We start from the raw sequence: 22698 nt of genomic DNA, 5'->3' as shown, positions 1-22698 counted from the left end.
GGAGGTAGGCTTAAAAGCCTAGTAAGGGTCTTTGTAGATTTCTAGGGTAATTTCTCCATATTTCATTACATGTCAGTGGAGAAACATAATTTGGTTTAGTTTTGTATTTACTCTTTTTAATGTGTCTCTGTGTGTGTAGAAATCATTGCATTCATAGATTGCCTCATGAAAAGAAGTAATATTTGGGGAGCACTGCTACATTTCTAAAGAAAGAAGAAAAGGAGATGTGTAATTTATGCGGCATGCATGATGAATGTACTCCACTGCAGACAATGTCCACCATTCAAGATATCAAAGCAACAGACATTGCTGCAAGAGGGGAACAAAATGTCATAGAAACAGCTACTGTTTCTCCCACAAATGAGAGGAAAGTCATTACACAAACCAGGTTCAGATAAAAAAAAATAAAATACATAGGAGTTCAGAACTAGTGGGAAAATAAAACAATACATCATTGAAGGGAGATGTAACAGGGCAAGAAGAGTCACAAAACAAAATGTTCCCAGATAATGCAGAAAATGAAGATGATAAACAAATAGAACACATGACTGTTGAGAACATAAATAGCAACAGGGAAGAGATGCATGACATAATCCAGACAAGAGAAAGAGAAATTCAAGAGACCTCAGAAAGCCAAAGTGAAGAGATTACCACATCCTCAACAACATGTGATATCTCCAGTAAATATGTGAATAGTCCTCTTCCCAGTGATTCAGAGAGTCTAAAGCAAAAGCATAACATCATGGAAAAGGAGTGAGTAAATACAATGTGAGAGGTGCTTGTATATTCCTGCTTATATGTGTGTTTCTACTTGTATATAAAACAATATTTATACATGAATAAAATTTTATATATACATTTCAGATCACCAAAAGATATTACAAATCAATAATTCAGTTTAAATTACTCCCATAAAAATGTTTATGGCTGCTATTAATAATATTGTTTGTTTCTTATAGTTTCAGGAAAAATATTAAAGGTTTCTTTAAAGGAAGAAAGAATTGACTGTATAAGAAAGTAGTTAAAATGGACAATTGTCGAGAAGATGGACACATTCCTAAATCACTACTCTTTAGATTATCATAAGAAAAAACTAGGAGACTGCAGAGTTCAAATATTAGAAGAGAATTTCCAAGCCTCAGATTTATTTTATTTATATCTTCAAATGAATTCTCACATTTATCTTATTTATAAATCATCATAAATTCTTAACCCGTGGGTTAAGAACTCTGGGAGGGCTCATGGATAAGCTTTGGGAGGTTCTTAAAATTGAATGTATATTTTCACACCTATTTTATCTCCTTGGAGATGGTCCAGAGCTTTCACCAGATTCTCAAAGAGCCCATGACTTCGAAAAAATATGTTGAAACTGACTGATCTATTTTGTGAATTATCTCCCCTATACAAGGGGATAATAATTCATAATTGTCCAAATAAAATAAAATATTCACAAGCCATATTTTCACAGTAAAATTAAGACCCTTAGAAGGTAATGGGGAATAAAAAAAAAATCATTGGTTTGGGAGACAGACTTAAATTTATCTCCTGTTTTATTACTTACTAGTTCTGTGACCCTGGGCAACTTGTTTCATTTCTTAGCCCCATTTTCTTATTTATAGAAATTATTGCTGGGATTATTTGGTAAGGTCAAATGAGAAAATCACCTGAAGGGCCTAGCGCCTTGTTGTTTGGCAGATGTTCACTCTCAGCTAAATATTAGTATGTTGATTTATTTCACCCCCAACAACCCTCACGTTCTCCACTCCCACACACCGCCAAACTTCACTTATCCCGTGTCTGCTCTTTCAGAATACAATACCATTTCCAGGACAACAGAATGAATGAGTCTATGATCTCAGGCACGTCATTTTGCGCGCTTTGACCTTAGTTGTCTCATCTATAAAATGAAGAGGTTGAGCTGGTTTAGCTGTAAGGTTTCCTGCATGTCTGAAAATCTAATGAATTCTATAGGTGTCACAGGAGTAATATTTAACCCGTGAAAGACCCCCCCCTGGTGTGAAAGGCTTACTGCCCCTGCAAAACAACTATGAAAGTAGTCAATATGCGGTTGCCCATTTCGCTTGAGAAAAACATTAACACTTCATATCCTCACATTCAGAAATGACTCAAAGCATCAACTAATGAGTCATTGCTGAACCACTCCCTCTAACACCTCCTTTAGGTGTTTCCTAGTTAGTGATTTCCTCTTTGTGGCATGAAAACCAATTTTGCTTGGCTTGCATGTTTCAGAAGATGACTACTCATTGCACTTCCTCAGGCTAGGAAGCCATCATGCCACAAGAAAGATGAGAGTCATAAATAAAACCTAGCTCACAATCTGTTGTGATTCCTCCCTGGAGAGTGTTTTGAAAAAAGCCTATATCTTCCAGGGTAGTTGTCTTAGTGTATACAAAGGGAAATGACACTAGAATAAACCAATGTGATTATTTTAGTGGTTGGATTAGATCTATTTGATTAGGTCTAGGGGAAATGGAAGCATTTACAGGGCCCCTTGCCCTACTTCATCTGTCAGTCTTTTGCAAGAAGAGTGTATTGAGTTGGGTTTCCCGGGCACAAAAGAGAGTCGTTTTTGAAGTTATACAAGACTGGATCTGTAGTATTCCCCCAGCCTGAGAGCAAGAGACCAAGAGAGTGAGAGTAAGACCAAAAGGAAGGAAGGAAGGGAGGGAGAGAGGGAGGGAGGAAGGAGGAAACGAGGGAGGAAGGAAGGACAGAAGAAATTGAGGGGAAACATATATAATGCAAAAGACGTAAACACACATTCTACTGACTGCAATTTGTGGCTTTTATTTGGATTCAGATAAAAGAAACTAATTAAAAACAACAATGGGAAATTTGAACACTGTCTATTTTATGATATTAAAGATTTAAATTAATTTATGAATAAAGTAATGCTATGATGATTTAGAAAAAGACTGGATCATTGTATCCTATATTAAACAATGTATCTAATTTTCTGAAATACCTTTATCACCATGATCAGAGAAGACTCAAACAGACCCATGTGCTGGATAATTTTCTATTCCTTTTAACTTTATGGGTTCAGAATTGTAAATATAAATAAATAACCCTCCCTGAAATTTCAACATATTTTCTAGATTTCTGTGTTAAGGGGCACTATAGCATTCAATTTACTAATTGAAAAATAATTAAAAGCTGATTATTCTAGAACTTGATATTAATGCTGCATTTTATAAAGATCCTCTTATTTCTCTTTGACATTGTTTATATTTCAATCATTTCACTGGTATGAAATGAGAAATAGTGAGAAGAGAGGAAATGCAAGTTGGTAGTTTTAATATAGAGAGCTAACATTTATTGAACACTCATTTATGTTAACCCACTATTATAAGAGGTTGAAATATTTTATCTCATTCAATCCTCACATTATTGTGAATCTGGTATTCATTTCAGTTTGTAATGGATAAAGAAACCAGTGTTTTGGAATGATTTGAGGAAGTATGATATTATATTAGAAAGTTTGGGCTTTTGTGTTAAAGATAGATGGACTCATTTATTGATTCTACAACTTACCATCTGTGTGATCCTCAGCAAGTTAAAATTTCTAAACTTCAGTTTCTTTATCTGTAAAATAGTAATGACAGTAGTATCTGCCCATGGGTGAGTAGTACCTCATACCCATGGTGTGAGGATTTGAATGAAATAATGTATAGCCTAAAACCTGGTACATAGAAAGAGCTAAAATATTAGCTATTTTAATAATAATAGTTGATGTTAAAGGTCAAACAAATAGTAAGTGACTGATCTCAAAACTGAATTCAAATCTGTAAGACTCTAAAATCTTAGGCAAAGGTGATGGTACAAAAAGCAAGAGTAAAACCAATTGTCAAAATCAGTTTTTGGATTGATTCTTTGAGGACTGTAAATATTCTGTTCCTATTTACTTTGATTAAACATACATTCACAGTACTTTTGTACCTTTCTCTATTTTTCTTAAAAATGTAATAAATAATTCCAGTACCATATCTATACCTTTCCTCAAAATTTAGAAAACTATTCAGGCACTAGTACTTGGTTTATCAAGAAGCTTCAGCAATCTTCAGATTTATATTTGAAGTGAACAAAACAGGAATGAATCGTCTGCTTAAATAATAATAGTAATAACAATAGTAACAATAGCTTAATATATATATAGTACTTTCTAAGTGCCAGGCACAGCTTTTTAATTACTTACTGTATAATAGTTCATTTAATTCTCAGTCTTCCTATGAGATAGGTATTATTTTATCATTATTTTACAGTTGAGGAAACTGAGGCATAGAGAGGTTAAGTATCTTGCCCAAGGTCACAGAGTTACTAAGTGGGAGAGCAGGGATTCATACCATGACAACGTGTCTCTAGAGCTTGTGCTCTTAGGCATTTCACTATACAGTCTATAAATCAAATATTTGAAAAAACGATGTCCTTTTTTTCCCCTGCAGGTATCTTGATGTGCTGAGTGATGATACTGTCACCCAAGTGTCTTGTTATATTACAGCACCATCCTATGTTCTACAACATCTAGAATGCCGGATATTAATAACATGAGTTCTTTAATAGTGAGTGATAATGAAGAATTGGTCAGCAATGTTATCACTGTAGAGTGCTCAGATATGGAAAAGAGAATTCCATTTCCAATATGCATTGCAATTCCATTTACTGAACGTTACAGGGGAAATTACAGAGACATCATGGTGAAAGTGTCTGATGTAGACTTTCAATCAAGTTACCTGACTCCAAATTCACTGGAAGGAATGAGAGGAAGTTACAAGGTTGGTAAATCCTGGACTACACATACATTTGCTGTTTGATTTCTAACTATTACTCAGACTACCAGATCATAGTACAGATACAATTACTCCATTGGTATAAAATGGAAGGGTTGATAAGATTTATGCCGGTGAATTCATGTGTTTTTGTTTTGTTTTGCTATCCATAAAGATAAAAGAGCAGAGCTTATTGGTCAAATTTGGGAGTGAAGAACTTGAGTCTAGGACCCAGCAAGTGTTATATTTTTGCCTGGGAAACAAAGCCAACATCATGGTTTAATTAGCTTCACACCTTAGACTAGCTTTAGACTAACATTTCTAATGGGATGGACCTCTGTCTAAATTTAAGAATTCTAGGATCCCCAGATGACGTTAACTTTATTTTTATCATTCATGGGTTGGAAAAATATGTAAAAACAACAATTTGTGTGTGTGTGTGTGTGTGTGTGTGTGTGTGTGTGTGTGTGTGTATGCCTTGAGATAGTTATTAAGTCTGGTTATTAGTCTGTACATGGAAAACAGTATATGTGGTAGTTAGGATGTGGGTTGTCGCGGAAGATTGGCTGGGTCTGAAGTTTGGTTCCTACACTTTCCTGCTATGTGAACTTGAGTAAATTATGTAACCTTGATATGACTCAATTATTTTCATCTAAAAAATGAATACAATAATAGTGTCTACCTGATAGGGTAATAAGGATTAAATGAGAAAAAACACTTAAGAAGATAAAAGGATGTCTATAAACACATGTTAGTAGTTAATAAATTATCTTTTTCATGGTAAACTTTCTTATAATAATTCTCAAGCCATCCATGGTGACAAGTTCATATGTTTTGAAGAAAGAATATATACATAATTATCAAACCTAGCATAGAGTTGATGGGAGTTAAAGTTTAAGGTTCTTCTGTGGATCACTGAACTTATTTTTAAATAATTAAAATATTTGTCTTTTCAGCTTTATATAAGTTTTCATCTTTATATCATTATTTGAAGAAGAGGGCAGGGAATAAATGTTAAAAAAAAAAAGCCACACATGCAAACAATTCTTTTTAATTTATCTCTTCTGATTTGGGTCTTTTCTGAGTTACAAACAAAGTTATACAGTTGAATATGAAAACTAAGCCTGTTCTAATTATGCCAATTCATGCAAAGAAAACATTTTATATTTAGTCTAGGAAGTCTGTAAGTATAATAGTCTAGTTATCATTGCCCTTACGTGTGGCTTTTTAATCTTGACCCATCTGTGTGACTATCATAATAAAAACAAAAACAGTTCATAGCACATATGCTTTTCACCAAATGGGTATACAAGATGATTAGTAAATAGAAAATGCAAAAGAAAAAAATAAGAGAGCCATTGTCTACTGAAAAAAATAAAAGCATATATTTTTCTTTCATAGTTTTCTAATGGTTGTTATCCCTATATTTAGCTCAAGAAAATTTAAACTCTAGGTTCCTTCCAAATTTTTATGTGGTTCATACAACATTTAAGAATTCTAATTCTGGAGTCAGACAAACCATCATCAGAGTTCTGCTCTTGACACTCCCCTGCTTAAAAACCCTTCCATTTCCCCAGAACCTACCAAATGTACTCTAACTGCATGGCAACCATAATGAGTTCCCAGAAAACCTTTCTTTCTTACCTCTCACCATTTTCCCTCTGGCCAATTAAGAACATCCATCATGCCCTGAATTTTCCCAACAATGGATTCATGACAAGATATTGTGAAATCTCTTCCTTAATCAGTTTTCAAATGATAGATTATTTTCCATTGTTACTGTCCCTGAAATGTTTGTGTGTGTGTCTTCATGAATATCCTCTCATGCCTGGGTGGAGCCCAGCTGATATTTAGGGAAGCATGAATAGACCAGATTACTTCTAAGTCTTCCTCTTCATTTTAAGCTTTGGTGATTATATGAGTAGATAATTTTGTTTTCATTTATGTACTCAATTCCTTTTTTGTGATAAAAAAGCCTGAATATGTCCCTGCATATATGCATTCCAAATTTAAATGTCACTATATAAAAAAGAAACACAAATGTGTCTCTTTGCAATCATCTGCTCCCCCTGCATGGAAGAGAGAAATAGAGAAAATGACTTTATCAAGAGATTGTGAATTGTCAGCAGGAAGAATTTGCTGATAGTATAAGTGCTGTAGGATTTGTGTAAACTACCCAAATGATGAAATTTTTCAGTCCTTGGAATTCCTAAAACATTGTTAAATCTTCTGGATAAAGGGCAATATTTAAAGTCCAAGTCCAGGATAGGATTCCAAATATAATTAATATTTGTGAAAACACTAAATGTGATTGCCCATTATCCGTTTACCTTTTGTGGGGAATAATTTAAATTTAAAAATACATTTATTTCTCTCTTTTCTATCATGTAGTTCAAATTTGAGAAACTCCTAGTATCTACTTCTACTTGATCTCATGAAAGGGCCATCCATTTGGGGTTAATGAAGTAATTCTCAATTGTGGGAGATTACAGGGACAGCATATAGTTGTTGTTTTTTCCCATAGCCAGAGAATATGTACAGCGTGTACTTCCAGAGCAATGCACTATTAATGTCCTTTAATGTCATTGTCTTAATGTCCTTAAATCCACACAGGTGACCCGTGCTGAAGTGAAAGTTTATAAGTTGGGTATCTTTTCTGTTGTGTCTTGTTTAAAGAAAGAGTCCTTGACAGTAACAAAGAAAGGCCTTACTCTTAAGCCAAGCATGGATTCTCAAATATCCTTAAATCACCCTCCAGGAGTTTTCAGCTCACCAGTACTTGTACAATTAAAGGTAAATATTAAAAACTGGTGAGTTTCTTCTCCTAGATTTTGTGGGTCATCAAACATCATCCGAAAAGGATTGAGAAGATACAAATATTTAATATAACAGTAAATGAATTCTTATACTTTTAATAACCTAACTTACAGTGTCATCATTGATATAGTGATGATTTGGAGCATATTAAATCTCATTCCAAAATAAATCCCTGCCTTATTTTAAAGCTTTTTCTTGCTAATTTTTTGTGTTGTTTTATTTATGATATTTGTTGACAAAAACAAATGTTGAGTATCTATGATAGAATTAATGCCAGACATTGGGACTTTCGTATGATTCAAGCTTTCCACCTGAGAGGATGGTTAAAAGAAAGGTTAATCAATTAAAATACTTATGATTGTAAATATTTGGTTATATTTAATTATTAAACAGTACTTTTCTGGGATGAGAATTTAATACATACAAACATTATTTACAAGGTGTACAATGACATATCAATGTACATTTTAGAAGACATATTTCCTCAATATTTCCTTCTAGCCTAACTCTCCCTCATGCTCTCCTAGTTTCTCCCAGTTGTTACCATAAGTGGTAAGCAAAGAAGAAAAGTTAGGAAGAAATCATATTATGTACAATTTATTCAAGAATATTTTCCATAAACTTTGAAATTTTGGAATCATGTTAGCTATTTTTATCAGCCATTCTTATGTGAGAGGAAACAAATAAATATAGTCTTGTTTTTCTAGTTTCTGAAGATCACTTGATCTAACAATAGTTCTAATTAGAAATTATATAAAATGTCTATTTTGTTTTCTAGGTCATTTTTTTGCCTACAGTTAAGAGTGTTTCTCAGTTATTTATAACATAGAGCAAGGAACCTAGATTTCAGAAAGACTTTGCAAAAAGAAGACCAAATCCTGTGATCTTTTATAAATTAATATAGTGTAGATTCCAGCTAACAATGTAGAGAAAAATGTATAAAACTATGTTCTAGTAAATTTTCAGGAAATTGACTTAGAAATGTGCTGATACTTTGTATCTTCTGCTATTAAAATATAGGAATATATATCTATTTTTTCTTTGTATAGGTCCAACCAATTGACCCATCTCTGGTGGCATATTTAAAAACTCAGCAAGATACTTCCTACTCAGTACTATCCACAAGCCCTCTGATTCATGTTCAGCACCCATCAACACATCTTTTCCAGAAGCCAATCACTGTACTCCTACCTTGCTCTACACACCCTGATAAAAAAAATCTTGGGTCTGAGATAGATCATAAAAGAACAGCTAGTGCCACAACAAACAGAATCATACCTTTATACCTCAACTGGTGAGTTAGACCCTAATGTCTCTAGTTGACTTGATGGTAAACAAAGAAACTTAAATGATTAAAAGTATAATCAGATGTATTTAAATATCAGTATTGAAATATGATGAAATATTTTTAATATGGAAATAAAATGTTGTGTATCCAGAAGGGTAATGATTTTTAGCTGTAACAGGTTCACAAGTATGCTATGTGAAAAGACTGACACAAAAGAGATAAAATCAATCCTTATTTTCAAAAAATTTATGATATGGTTAATTACAAAGATGTGATATGATGATTGTAATTTCTATGTTTAAGAGCATTCCGTTGATGTGGGAAAAGATTAACCTGATCTTTTAAAAAATAAATTAAATTTGAGTCTCTCTCTCTCTCTCTCTCTCTCTCTCTCTCTCTCTCTCTATATATATATATATATATATATATATTTATTTATTTATTTATTTTTGGTATGCGGGCCTCTCACTGTTGTGGCCTCTCCCATTGCGGAGCACAGGCTCCGGACGCTCAGGCTCAGGGGCCGTGGCTCATGGGCCCAGCCGCTCCACGGCATGTGGGATTTTCCCAGACCGGGGCATGAACCCGTGTCCCCTGCATCGGCAGGCAGTAAATTTGAGTCTATATTTGCCATATAGGCAGTTTCCTTTCTCTCCTAATTTTTATAATTCAAAAAAATCCCCACAAATAAGACTAATATACATATTGAGTTACCAGCCAGAAATGAAATCAGAAATGAGATGTTAACAACAAATAGGATACACTGAATAATAGTAACCCTGATCTTATTTTCTGCCCTTTCATTTAATACTTACTTTTTTTTCCTAATAAGAAATGTAGAAGGGGACCTTTCTATTCTTTGGTACTGAAGGGAATTTTTTTTTCTTTGAAAAAACATCAGAGGGAGAAACAAGTTCAGAAAGAAATAAAAATTATTATTAATTGAGAAGTTACTATTTGCCAGGTTCCTTATGTACATTATCTCATCCAATCTCCCCACCACCCTACCTTCATTTTATCAGTGAGAAGTCTGAAACTCAATGAGATTAAGAACTTGTACAGTTATCCCCAGGTTCCACATCTGAAGATTCAACCTACTGTGGGTTGATAATATTTTTTAAAAATTCTAGCAAGTTCCCGACAGCAAAACTTGAATTTGCCATGCACTGGCAACTATTTACATACCATTTACATTGTATTAAGTATTGTAAGTAATCTTGAGATGATTAAAGTATATGGGAAGATGTGCGTAGGTTATATGCAAAGACTACGCCATTTTACATAAGAGACTTGAGCATCCACAGATTTTGGTACCTCTGGGGGTCCTAGAATCAATCTCTTGCATCTGGATACCAGGGAAGGACTGTACGTGAGAAGTGTGCAAGCTTGGTCTGGACTCAACATATCTCTATTCCTAATCATGACTCTATGTAGCCATCACCTATTTAGTTTGAGGCTGCAAGACTAGAAATAGAGAAGTGGATTATTTGCTCTTTACCACTGTTTCTAATTTAGGAAGCTGACAATAGTAGAACATTGGGTTGTGGCTAGGAGATGAAGTTAAACTTTCCCTAGTATTAGGTAAGTGAGAGAGAACATAGAAATATAGACATGATCCATTTGTACCTGCTTTTGCTACTTGGGATATATATATATATCTCCCAATTGGCACTGAGTTAATCCATGTTCCTGTATATCATGGTAAGGTAAGATTTAAAACCGGAAATATCCTGGAGCTTCCTATTTAAATGTATTAGTCTAACAGATTAAGACATTCTCTTTCAAAAGCCCCTAAAATATATAGAAATATGTACTTCATATACACATATATTTTATATGTATATATACATATATATATTAAAGATGAGAGCTTTACTCTAAAAATTTATTCTGACTGGTCACCTATTGCTAGAATCTAGTATTTCTACTGTCTATAGAGTAGATTGCAAAGGATTAATAAAAATAATTTGTGCCTGACATGTACTTTACATCATAAAACAAATCAGTTCTATTTCACAGAAAGATAATAGAAAACCAATTTGCCTGCCCCTGATTGTTGATCCTATAGTCTATATATACAAATGAGAATAAAAATGTATCCCTGTAATACACAGATATCATTTGTGGAAGTGACTAGATCAGTGTTTCTTTGCCTCTCCTTTGCTGTATTTCCATATCCCTCAGAAACAACAGGGCAGAATGTGGAAAGAAATTAGAGGCAGTGTATTGCATTGTCAAAAATGAAATTGCCAAAAGTATAGGGATAATGATAGAGGCAATAAGATCTCTAAAAGATATGCATGCTGAGTGTGGCACATTTTCATACACTTAGTCAACTCAAAGCATTGTAAATCCAATCAGCACAGATAGGAGAGGTTACACCTTCATCCAGAGAAATTATACTCAGTAAAAATGACTAGACACTGAAAATTGGTTTAGAAATTATGCACATGGATCTGCCCTCTAGATCTAAGAAAGAGATTCAAACAGCAACCAAATTGAAAGTGGGCAGAAAAATATTTTCAAGGATAAGAAAAAACCCAAGTCCTCCATGATGTCTTAAGGAAAAAAAAAAAATCAATACCAATCAGTACCAAGACTTCAAAAGAAGAACAAAAATAACAAAAAACAAACTATAGAAATAAGGAAAGAGAATGTCATCCTGACATTTCACAGTAATTTGAATAATGAGAATCACAGTTACCTGGAGGATTTTATAGAAATCTATTTGTAAGTTTAAGTAGTATTCAATAAGCAAAATTTCTAAGAAACAGAAAGCCATCAGGATAGACCAGGAAAAGAATGAAGAACAACAGGATGAGATACAAAGATAAAAAGCTCAGATGAAAAGTCACCAAGGTATGATAAGGACTCATCTGAAGTGATGTAACCTAATAATTATAAGTACCATTGAAAGAGACCAAAACAATCATACAAGAAGCAACAATCAAAGGCATGAAAATGTGATTTTCTGATGTTGATTAAAACCTTGAGTTAGAAAGTGTTGATTTCAAAATTTAGGGAAAAAAACCCTATACTTAGATAAAACATGGCAAATTGAAATGTACATTTAAATAAAACGTAATTCTATAAGCATCCATTCAGCACAAACAGATTAAGAAGGAATAAAATCAGTCTAGACCTAGGCTCATTCTTTGCAGCATGAAATATCAAGGAAAAATGGACTAAAGCCTTCAAAGATTTGAAGGGAAGATGTTGTGGAATTAGGGTTTTCACCTAACAAACAAGTTTTTTTGTTTTTTAATACAAGGGCTCACAAAATGTACTACTCACTTGTTCTTAATAAAATAAATAAATAGATAAAATTAATGAGCTAAGGATAAAATAAAATTTAAGAAATCAAGAATAGGAGAGTAATTCTTATTTTCAAATATCTGGTATTGAATATAAATAATATAAAAGCAAAAGAAAAAGTAAAAATTCATATGGCAAAGTGGCAACAGAAAGTAAACAAGAAAACAGCATGGTGACATCAAAGAGAAAATACCATATAAATAAAATCATCAGTTATATTAAATAAATATAAATGGGTTAAACAATTTATTCTGTTGTCCATTTTAATGTTAAATATTTTTTAATACTTTATATGTTGTATTTGCAGAGGTTTCCTTAGATTTATTATATATTTTACCAATTTTACTGTCAATTGTTTAAGCTATTCATTTTATTAATTAAAATTCTCATTTCTAAAAGGCTATTGCTATATTTTAAAGGTCTTAAGAAAACTTTTCCCAAGGTACTATGTTTTTACATTATGCTTCCTATTTCTTCTTTTATTCCTTTAATTATTGTAAACACTTTTTTTTTTAAGTTTCATTCAGATTATTCTATCATCTACGAGCATGATGTTAACTATGTTATCTATTACCATGGTTAATCTAGTAGACTATCATACTAATTCCATTCTATGACTCTTAGCCTTAGAAATTCATTTCTGAGTATTGATTATAATTTTTGATCAGATCAGCTTTTCTTCTCCCCTTCCCTTCCACCCAGAGCAGCTTCTGTGTGCTTCTTTTTTGCTTTCTTGAGCTAGTGTTCAAAGGGATTTTGGTTGTTTTTGTTGTTTCTCATTTCATAGCCAGTGCTGCCCTTTGGGGATTCCAGTTTTTTGACTGAGTTAGTTCCAGCTGACAGCTGGAGGCTGTATCTAATGTGCCTGAGTACATGTTAGACTCTAGACTGCACACATCTGGTGTGTGTGCATGGTTGGTGGCGGGGAGCAGGCTGATGAGGGTGGGAGGATTCATAGATTCAGTCCTTCATGTTCCCAAGAGAGGAAAGAGGATTCTAGCTTTTTGAGATTTTTTTTTCCCAAATCTAGATTTTCTTTCCAGCTTTTGAGTTCCTCCAACTTGTGTGTGTGTGTGTGTGTGTGTGTGTGTGTGTGACATTTCATCCAGCATTCTAAGATTGCCATTTGTCACCAATTCAACTAGCCAGTGTCAATTTCTTTTTTCTTCTCCATTTCTTTGCCTTAGTACATGATCTCTTCGCTTTTTCTACCATGTTTAGCTGAAGAACTCTCATTTATTCTATAAGCTGAAGCTCAGCTCTTTCCTTGTCTGTCAAGACAGTCTCTGATCTCCAGGAGGGATTGAACACTCCTCTCTTTGTGCCAGCCCTATTCTTTTGTACATCCTAAATCACACCATAGTGTTATTAAATTCCCTTTTCCATTTATCATCCCTCAGCATAATTATAACATAGTCAGTGCTATGTTGAATTAGGTGAATTAAATAAATTAATGAGTAAATTTGTGGAAAAGTAAATTGTGTCATTAATTTTCTATACTTTCTGACAATACTAAATTGATAAGTTATAATATGCTCTGTTGCTATTAGAGCTAGACATGGGTGGTGCATTTTCCCCATCCAGTGTAGCATAAAACAATTAAATGAGAACCTATATGAACTATTTATTTAACATTCTTTCATCAAAGAGTGAAAGCCAGTTGAACATTTTCTGTGGAAATAGAAACACAATGAAGCAATCCATACCTCAGAAGATAAAAAAGATAAAAACGATTTGAGGCCAAAACATAGTTTGAATATAAAGAATAAAAGGTCTTTGTTGCAGTTCATTCTTTCATGTGTAAATGATTTCTGGGGAAAAGATGAGAGTTATTTAATTACCAGCCAGAAAAGATTTCTTGACAGTAATGAAAGGAGAAATTAATTTCTTAAATGGAAACTTATTCCATATTATGCAAGAAATATTTTAGAGAGTTAGATGGGAAATTTTTTGCATGAAAAATGCCATTTCTATATAATGCTATTGGTTTTAAGATCATCTTATTAAAATGTAATATGTGAGTCATACACAAGAATATTTGTACAATATATGCATCGTATCACAAAAAATAATAAAATGGAGAAACTGGTAAAGCTACCACATAACTTAAGAAATTAGATATTATCAATACAATTACATCTCCTTACTTATCTCTCCCCATCCCATCCCTTACTTCACTACCCTAATTGCTCTTCATCTTCACCAAAGTTAACCACTACTAGGAAATTATGAATCATTCCTTTGCTTTTACTTTTATCAATATATCTATATATATATATATATATTTTTTTTTTTTTTTGTGGTACGCAGGCCTCTCACTGTTGTGGCCTCTCCCGTTGCGGAGCACAGGCTCCGGACACACAGGCTCAGCGGCCATGGCTCACGGGCCCAGCCACTCTGTGGCATGTGGGATCTTCCCAGACCGGGGCACGAACCCGTGTCCCCTGCATCGGCAGGCAGACTCTCAACCACTGCGCCACCTGGGAAGCCCCAATATATTTGTATTCATCACTATACAATACCTTGTTTGGTTTTGTTTGTGCTTACTGTTTGTAAAAGTGGTACCCTACTGTGTATAGTCTTATAGTCTTGCTTTTCCATTTATAAAAAAGTTCATTTTCACTTCTATATAATATTCTATTGAATAACTTTGTATTTTATTTACCAGTGTTCTTACTGATGGACATTTGGGTAATTTCAACTTTTTTGCTAAAACGAATAGTACTATTATGATTATTCTTCACTCAAAGTGTATTTGTGTAAGCATTTCTTTAGAGTATCTACCTAGAAGTCATGTTCAGTCATAGGGTATGCACATGTACAATTTTACAAGTTTTACGAACTGGTAGAACTAAATTTCATGCTCCCACTATTGCTTTTTATCTTTTCTAGCCTTGCATATTGTCAGATTTTGTAATTTGGAAAATTTAATAGATGTAAAATGGATCTCATGTGGTTTTAATCTGCAATGCTCTGATTACAATGAAGGTGACATCGTTCATAATTGCTTTTGTTAGACATTGTGTTTTCTTATATGTGAGGTATCTTAATTTCTTCGCTCATTTTTGAAGTTTTTACATTGATTTGTAGGATTGTTTATGGTCTCAGTGTTAATCCTCTGCCAGTTTGTGGCCTGTATTTTTATATTTATGTGACAGATTTATCATGTTTTTCTTTTATGATCAGTGCTTTTTGCCCGGTCCTAAAATACTTATATCTCCTAAATTATAAAAATGGTCCTTTTTTTATCTTATAATTTTAAAGGTTTGAATTTCAAGGAAGTCTTTGATCCATCTGATATTGAATTTTATATACAGTGTGAGGTAGGAATTCTTTTTTTCCATGTGGATAACATTTTACCAGCATGATTTATTGAACGATTCTTTCTTTCCCTAACAATCTGCAAAGCCTCCTCTGTCACACAACAAGTTTTCTTCTTCTGAGCTGTCCCATTGGTCAGTCTTTTTACATAGTTCTGAGCCAATCTAACACCGTCATAGTTATTAAGGCTTTATAATTAAAAAGTCGATATCTGATAGGTAAGCCATATCATATTCTTTTTATTCAGGAGAATTTTTGTTTCTGTTTATCTTGAAACTTTCCCATTCATATAAAATAGAATCAGTTTGTTAAGGTCCGCAAGAACGAACTCTGTTAGGATTTTGCTAGTAATTTTCTCTGACGTATGGGTCAATTTGGAGAAAAATGACATCTTTAGCATATTAAGCCTTTAAATCTGTTACCTATAATATATGCTTCAATTTGTGTAGTTTTATAATGTCTTTCAATGAAGTGTTATCAAAGTCCCACATATGTATTACACACGCTTTGCTAGGCTTATTCCTAGATACCTTATAGTTTTAACTGCTATTATAAATGGTATGCAAAATTTTTGTTTTCTCATAAAAATATATATATATATATATATATATATATATGAATGCATTAGATTTTTCTGCAGTGGTATTGAAGCCAGCCGCCTTTCTAAACCTTCTCATTATTTCTAATATTTGTTTTCGAGAATTCCTTCAAGTTTTCTATGTAAACTCTTGCATCAACTTTAAGCAATGAAAGTTTTGTTTTTCCTTCCAGTCAGCATGTTTATGTATTTAATCCATTTTGAGTTAATTTTTGCATGTGGTGTGAGATAAGTCCAATTTCATTCTGCATATGAATATCCAGTTTTCCCCAAACGATTTATTGAATAGGGTAGCCTTTCCCCATTGTGTGTTCTTGGTATTCTTGTAGAAGATCAGTTGGCTATAGATGTGTGGATTTATTTCTAGGCTTTCTACTCTGTTCCATTGGTCTTTTTTTTTTTTTTTTTTTTGCGGTATGTGGGCCTCTCACTGCTGTGGCCTTTCCCGTTGCGGAGCACAGGCTCCGGACGCGCAGGCCCAGCGGCCATGGCTCACGGGCCCAGCCACTCCGCGGCATGTGGGATCCTCCCGGACCAAGGCACAAACCCGTGTCCCCTGCATCGGCAGGCGGACTCTCAACCACTGCGCCACCAGGGAAGCCCCATTGGTCTTTATGTTTGTTTTTATGCCAGTTCCATACTGTTGTTACTGTAGCTTTGTGATATATTTTGAAATCAGGACATGTGATGCCCCCAACTTTGTTCTTACTCAAGATTGCTTACTCAGGGTCTTTTTTGGTCCTATATGAATTTTAGAAAAATTTTTTCTATTTCTATAAAGAGTACCATTGGGATTTTGATAGGGATTGTATTGAATCTATAGATCACCTTGGGTAGTATGGAATATTAATTCTTCCAATCCATGAGCATTTGTTTGTATATTGTTTTTCTTGAAATAGAATTTTGCTGTGTGTTTCAGTTATCTATTTCTTCATATCAAACTATTCCAAACAACAGCCATTTTACTAGTTCTCCTGATTCTGTGGGTTGTTTGGGGTCTCAGTTGGACTGTTCTTTGGTTTATCTTGCCTAGGGTCTGTTATGCATTGCAGTAAGATGGTGCTGAGTCTGGAAAGTCCAAGATGGGTTTATTCACATGTCTGGAGCCCTGGCAGTGGTAACTGCAAGCCTGGACTCCGCTGGTATGCTGAAATGGCTGGGCCTCGTTCTCTCTCCAGGTAGTCTCAAGGTCTCTTTCTTTCCACCTGACTTCTCCTTATGGCCTCTTTCTGTCGTGGGCTCTTTCCAGAAGAATAGCTGGACTAATGACATGGAGGATCAGGGCTTTCAAAAGTACAAAAGCAGACATTGCCAGACTTTCTTAATTTTTAAGCCCGGAGTTATCAGATCACCATTTCTGAAATATTCTATTGATTGAAGCCAGTCTCGGAACTGTCTCTAGTCCATCGTGGGAGAGTGCTACACAGTGACATGAATATTGAGAGGTATGGTTAGTATCTCTGGAGACCAGCTACTGATCTGGCTTAAGATCCTTGATTTATATTGAGTTTTTCCTCATTTCTTTGGGGATATTATGCCACTGTTCATGGACTTAATTATTGATGCCGGGAAGATCTCAGTGAATTTTATTTTCATAACTTTTTGGGTGATCTGCTTTATCTTGCTGGCTGCTTTTAATATCTTTTCTTTGTACTTGGATTTCTGAATTTTTCTATGATGTATCTAGATGTAAATTTTAAACACTTTTTCTGAATACAATACATTATGCTTTCTGAATAAGTGGATTTACATTTTTTTAGATTTAAAAAATAAATTTTATTGCTTTTAGACCTTCTTGTAACTACTTATTCATTTGTGTTTTTGAAGGACTTTATGTACTTATTTAAATGAAAGATTTTTAAAAATTCTATAGTGCTTTACAATTTTAAAAAGTTTCACACACATGATTTCATATAATCCCATAATTACCCTTTCTTCCCCTACCCCTGCTTTGTCCCTCCCCACTTCCCTCTCCCCACTGGTTTCTTCTCTATATCTGTTAGTCTGCTTCTTTTTTGTTTTATTCACTAGTTTGTTGTATTGTTTAGATTCCACATATAAATGCTATCATACAGCATTTTCACATTTCTGAAAAATTCTTATATGTTTTCTAATCAAATATTGCCTCACCTCCATTTTATGTACTCCATACTTCTGAATTTCCAATGAGATGTATATTAGGCCATATCTTTCTAAATTCCATATTTCTTTTCTTCTCTTTTACATTTTCCAACTTCCTGTCTCTGTATGCTATATTCTGTGTAATTTTTTCACATTTCAGTTCAATTGCCACAAATATTGTATACTTTAAAATATACTTTTAATCTATCATCGACTTTTTGTTTCCAGCAATTATATTTTTTATATCTTAAGGTTCTATTTAGTTCATATTCAGATTTCCCTCATCATTCTCGATAGTCTCTTGCTGACTGCTTATTTTTATGATACTGCCCTTTATCTTATTAAACTTTTCATATATAGTTGTTTTTTCATACTGTAACTACTAATTCTGATACCTGCAGTTTTTGAGGGTGTTGCCTGTTATTTCTGCTGGCTGTCATTCATGGTATTTATCTCTTTATATGTTTGGGGACTTTTGTTTGTGATTATGTATATATGAGATTTCTGCAGTTGTAAATGGAGCTGCTTTCCTCCAGATGGCATATATTTCTGTCTATGCTGAGAACCAGGTGCTACTTACCTGGGACAACTTCAACCTCTTTGAGAGTCTTGGTCAAGTTCTCAAGTTCACCTTTTATGGTGAAGATCTCAAGGATCACAGCTCCTTGTTTTGCTCACTTGATTATCACTTAAAGCTTTAGTCTCCTGTATCTAAGTTATTGGAAAGGAATTTGTCCTCATAGTAATCCCATAATTCCTGGCTGTTTGCCCCCTGCTTTGACCCTGGCTTCACAGATGTTTTGGAGGGGAATTTGGGACATTCCTTTAAGATTCCTTCTGCTTATTGCAAGCCAAAAAAAAACACATTAGAAAGCATATTTATCAGGATTTAGTTGTTTAGCCTTAGGGAGATAGAGAACTTAGATTACTTAGTGTCAATTTGTTATTTATAATCTTGTGTCTTGTATATTTAATTTATAATAGTTAAAAGATTCCACGTAAAAAAGTCATTTTATTTATTTAATTTTTAGTTTTACTGAGGTATAATTAACAAAGAAAATTGTAAAATATTTAAAGCATACATCATGGAGATTTTATATATGGATACACTGTGAAGATTCCTCCCATCTAGCTAATTTACACATTCATCATCTCACATATCAACCTTTTAAAAAAATTTTTGGTGAGAACATTTAAATTCTACTCTCTTCTCTTAGCAAATTTCAACTATATAACAGTGTTATCAACTATAAGCACCATGTTTTACATTAAGAAATGGTAATTTTATAAAAAGTAAAACCACACATGCCATATTTTTCTTTGTACTGATCAGTCAGTACAATGTTGTTGACACAGGTTAATCTCACTTAATAGAATGAAATTATTTCAGCAAAATTTTGAGGTAAGTGCTTACTGAGCAAATATGATTTTTCACATTTATTAAATTTGGAGGTAGTATACTAGAAATATTTTTACTTTATTATATACTTTTATACTTAAGAACGTATAATGTTACCTGTGGATTGGAAAGCCAAGTGAGGAAGAATTTAATTTAATTTCCAAATCAAAAAGAAACTATTACTCAGAATAGCCAACAGAATATTGAAGGAGAAGACCAACATTGGAGGACTACCTGACTTTATGACTTACTATAAAGCTACGGTAATCAAGACAGTGTGGTATTGATGACAAAAGAATAGACACATAGATCAATAGAACAGAATAAATAGTCCATAAATAGATCCACATAATATAGTCAACTGATCTTTGACAAAGGAGAAAAGGCAATACAATGGAGCAAAGACAGTGGAACAAGTGAACATCCACATGCAAAAAAAAAAAAAAAAAGAATCTATACACAAATCTTATACCCTTCACAAAAGTTAACTCAAAGTAGAATGTAGACATAAATGTAAAACAGAAAACTATAAAACTCCTAGAAGATAACATAGGTGAAAATCTAAATGATCTTGGGTATGGCAATGACTTTTTAGATACAACATCAAAGGTGCAGTCCATGAAATAAATGATTGATATGCTGGACTTCATAAAATTAGAAACTTCTGCTCCGGGGAAGACAATGTCAAGAGAATGAGAAGGTGAGCCACAAACTGGGAGAAAATATTTGCAAAAGACACATCTGATAAAGGACTCTTATCCAAACTTTACAAAGAACTCCTAAGACTTGACAATAAAAAAACAAAGACCTGATTCAAATAGGCCAAAAACCTTAACAGATACCTCACCAAAGAAGATGTACAGTTGGCAGATAAACATCTGAAAAGATGATCCACATCATACGTCATCAGTGAGATGGATTAGTGGTTTAGACTATTTTTAGTGCAGTTTTAGGTTCACAGCAAAATTGAGAGGAAGGTACAGAGATCCTATTTACAAAGCAGAAATAGACACAGATGTAGAGCACAAATGTATGGATACCAAGGGGGAAGGGGGTGTGGGATGAAATGGGAGATTTGGATTGACATGTATACACTACTGATACCATGTATAAAATAGATAACTAATGAGAGCCTACTCTATAGCACTACTGAGTGCTCTGTGGTGACCTAAATGGGAAGGAAATCCAAAAAAGAGGGGATATATGTATATGTACAGCTGATTCACTTTGCTGTACAGTAGAAAATAACATAACATTATAAAGCAACTATATACTCCAATAAAAATTTTAATAATATATAGTCTAAAAAACAAGAAAAGAAACTACCCTTGAAAAGTTCCCTGTAATGTCTATTTCTACTTGCAGAGACAAAATATTGAGGTACCTTGGAACAACCTTTTTTATCTCAGGGAAAAATCTTAATTGTGTGGCACTATGGCCTGTACCTGGGAATGATGCATCAGGACACTCTTAGACTTGAAAAAGGCAGCCTGGGGAAGACACTTGATAGTTTGTCTACACTACTATTTTATTTCTGGGTAATTATACCAGAAATTCTGGAAATTATATTTTCTATCCTAGTGTATCTAAAGGAGCTTCCATGTTCTTCAATGTTCCTGTTCATTATATTTGAATATTTGACCCCAAATGGGCCAATCATAATTCCCTTAATGCCTGGAATTTTGGACATTGAGAGAGCCTTGAACTCAAGAAATAGCAAAGTTAGTTATTCTTGAATAAACAAGTTGATTTAATAAAGGTTGATTATGTTTTATGAAACTATTAGTATATCAAACTGTCATCTTTTGTGGAGTATAATCAAGGGCTATTCACTGCCTGGCAATACTAGTTGTCAAAGTTTGCTAATAGTATGTATTAGAAAAAAAGTGTTTAGTTGCAGTGCTGTTAAGAACAGCTGGGATAAATAAGGATGCCACCAAATTATTTAATTTCAATATAAGTTGTATCTATTATCATATTAAAGTCTAAATTTTAGGTGATAGATGTGCTAACTCACCTAACTGTGGTAATAATTTTCAATATATACAAGGATCAAATCATCACATTGTACATATTAAACTTGCACAAAGTTACATGTCAATTATATCTCAACTGGAAAAAAAAATAGTTTAAATTTGACCTTAATATCATTAAGGACTTTTTTCATTTTAAGTGACAGAAAAACAAACCCAAAGTGCTTAAGAAAAAAGGAATTCTTTGGTCCACATAAATTACAAATCTGGGGATATTTTTATTTTAATATTTTTCTTGGACCAGGAAAAACCCAGTCTCTCTTCTCTTTCTGCTTCCTCTGTGTCACTTCCATCCTCCAACATGCTTATTCCTCATGCTGGTAATATTACTATGTCTTCAAAACTCCAAGTTCAGCAGAAAAGAGGAAACTTCTTTTCCCCATGAGTATACATAAAAGCCCTGGCTCTTATTCTTACTCCAAATCTGTCACAAACCCATCACTGAACAGATCACTAAAACCAAAAGGAAGATGTGCTGTACAAGGCAGGCTAGCCTAGTTTATGGCATGGTAACACAAACCTGATTCATCAAAGACAGGCTTGGTCGTCTCACTCCTAGACTTAAGCTGAAGGGCAGTCACTGTTTGGTTGCTGTCATGGTGGCAGAAGAAAGACCTTTGGATAGACCCACACTAATAATTAAATGCTTAGCCTGGAAATGACAGAATGACATTGTTCACTATTCATTAACCAGAACAAGTCACATGGCCCCACTCAACCATAGGGGACAAGGAAGTGAAACTCTATCATGAGCTCAGAATGGTAGGGGGAAATTGGGTATTTTGAAAACAACACTGATGAATGCCAAATGTACTAATTGGCTCAGGTCATATACCCACCTAGACCTGGGAGTAGGGTCAGCTCCACTGCAGCTGAAAACATGTAGGTTTTCACAGAAAACAGACTATTATTAGGAAAAAAGTAGGAGTTATTATCAGAAAAAAATATATATTACATATAATTAAGTCAATTTCTAGTAAATGACCAAAGTTCTGGATTCAGTATATCTTCCTGTGTTA

General features: G+C 33.8%; 1 protein-coding gene across 1 annotated transcript in view; it reads left to right on the top strand.

The window, feature by feature from the left end:
• Positions 1–22698, top strand: part of DTHD1 (death domain containing 1) — a 70337-nt gene that overhangs the window by 2076 nt on the left and 45563 nt on the right. The window contains 7 exon segments of the mRNA XM_060147049.1: positions 140–175; positions 178–360; positions 363–753; positions 4464–4552; positions 4555–4793; positions 7401–7580; positions 8654–8898. Of these exon segments, the coding sequence (XP_060003032.1) occupies positions 140–175; positions 178–360; positions 363–753; positions 4464–4552; positions 4555–4793; positions 7401–7580; positions 8654–8898 (1363 nt within the window).

This window comes from Lagenorhynchus albirostris, chromosome 4, assembly GCF_949774975.1.
Source record: "Lagenorhynchus albirostris chromosome 4, mLagAlb1.1, whole genome shotgun sequence".
In the NCBI taxonomy this organism is placed as follows: Eukaryota; Metazoa; Chordata; class Mammalia; order Artiodactyla; family Delphinidae; genus Lagenorhynchus; species Lagenorhynchus albirostris.
This window is presented reverse-complemented; position numbering and strand designations above follow the sequence as displayed.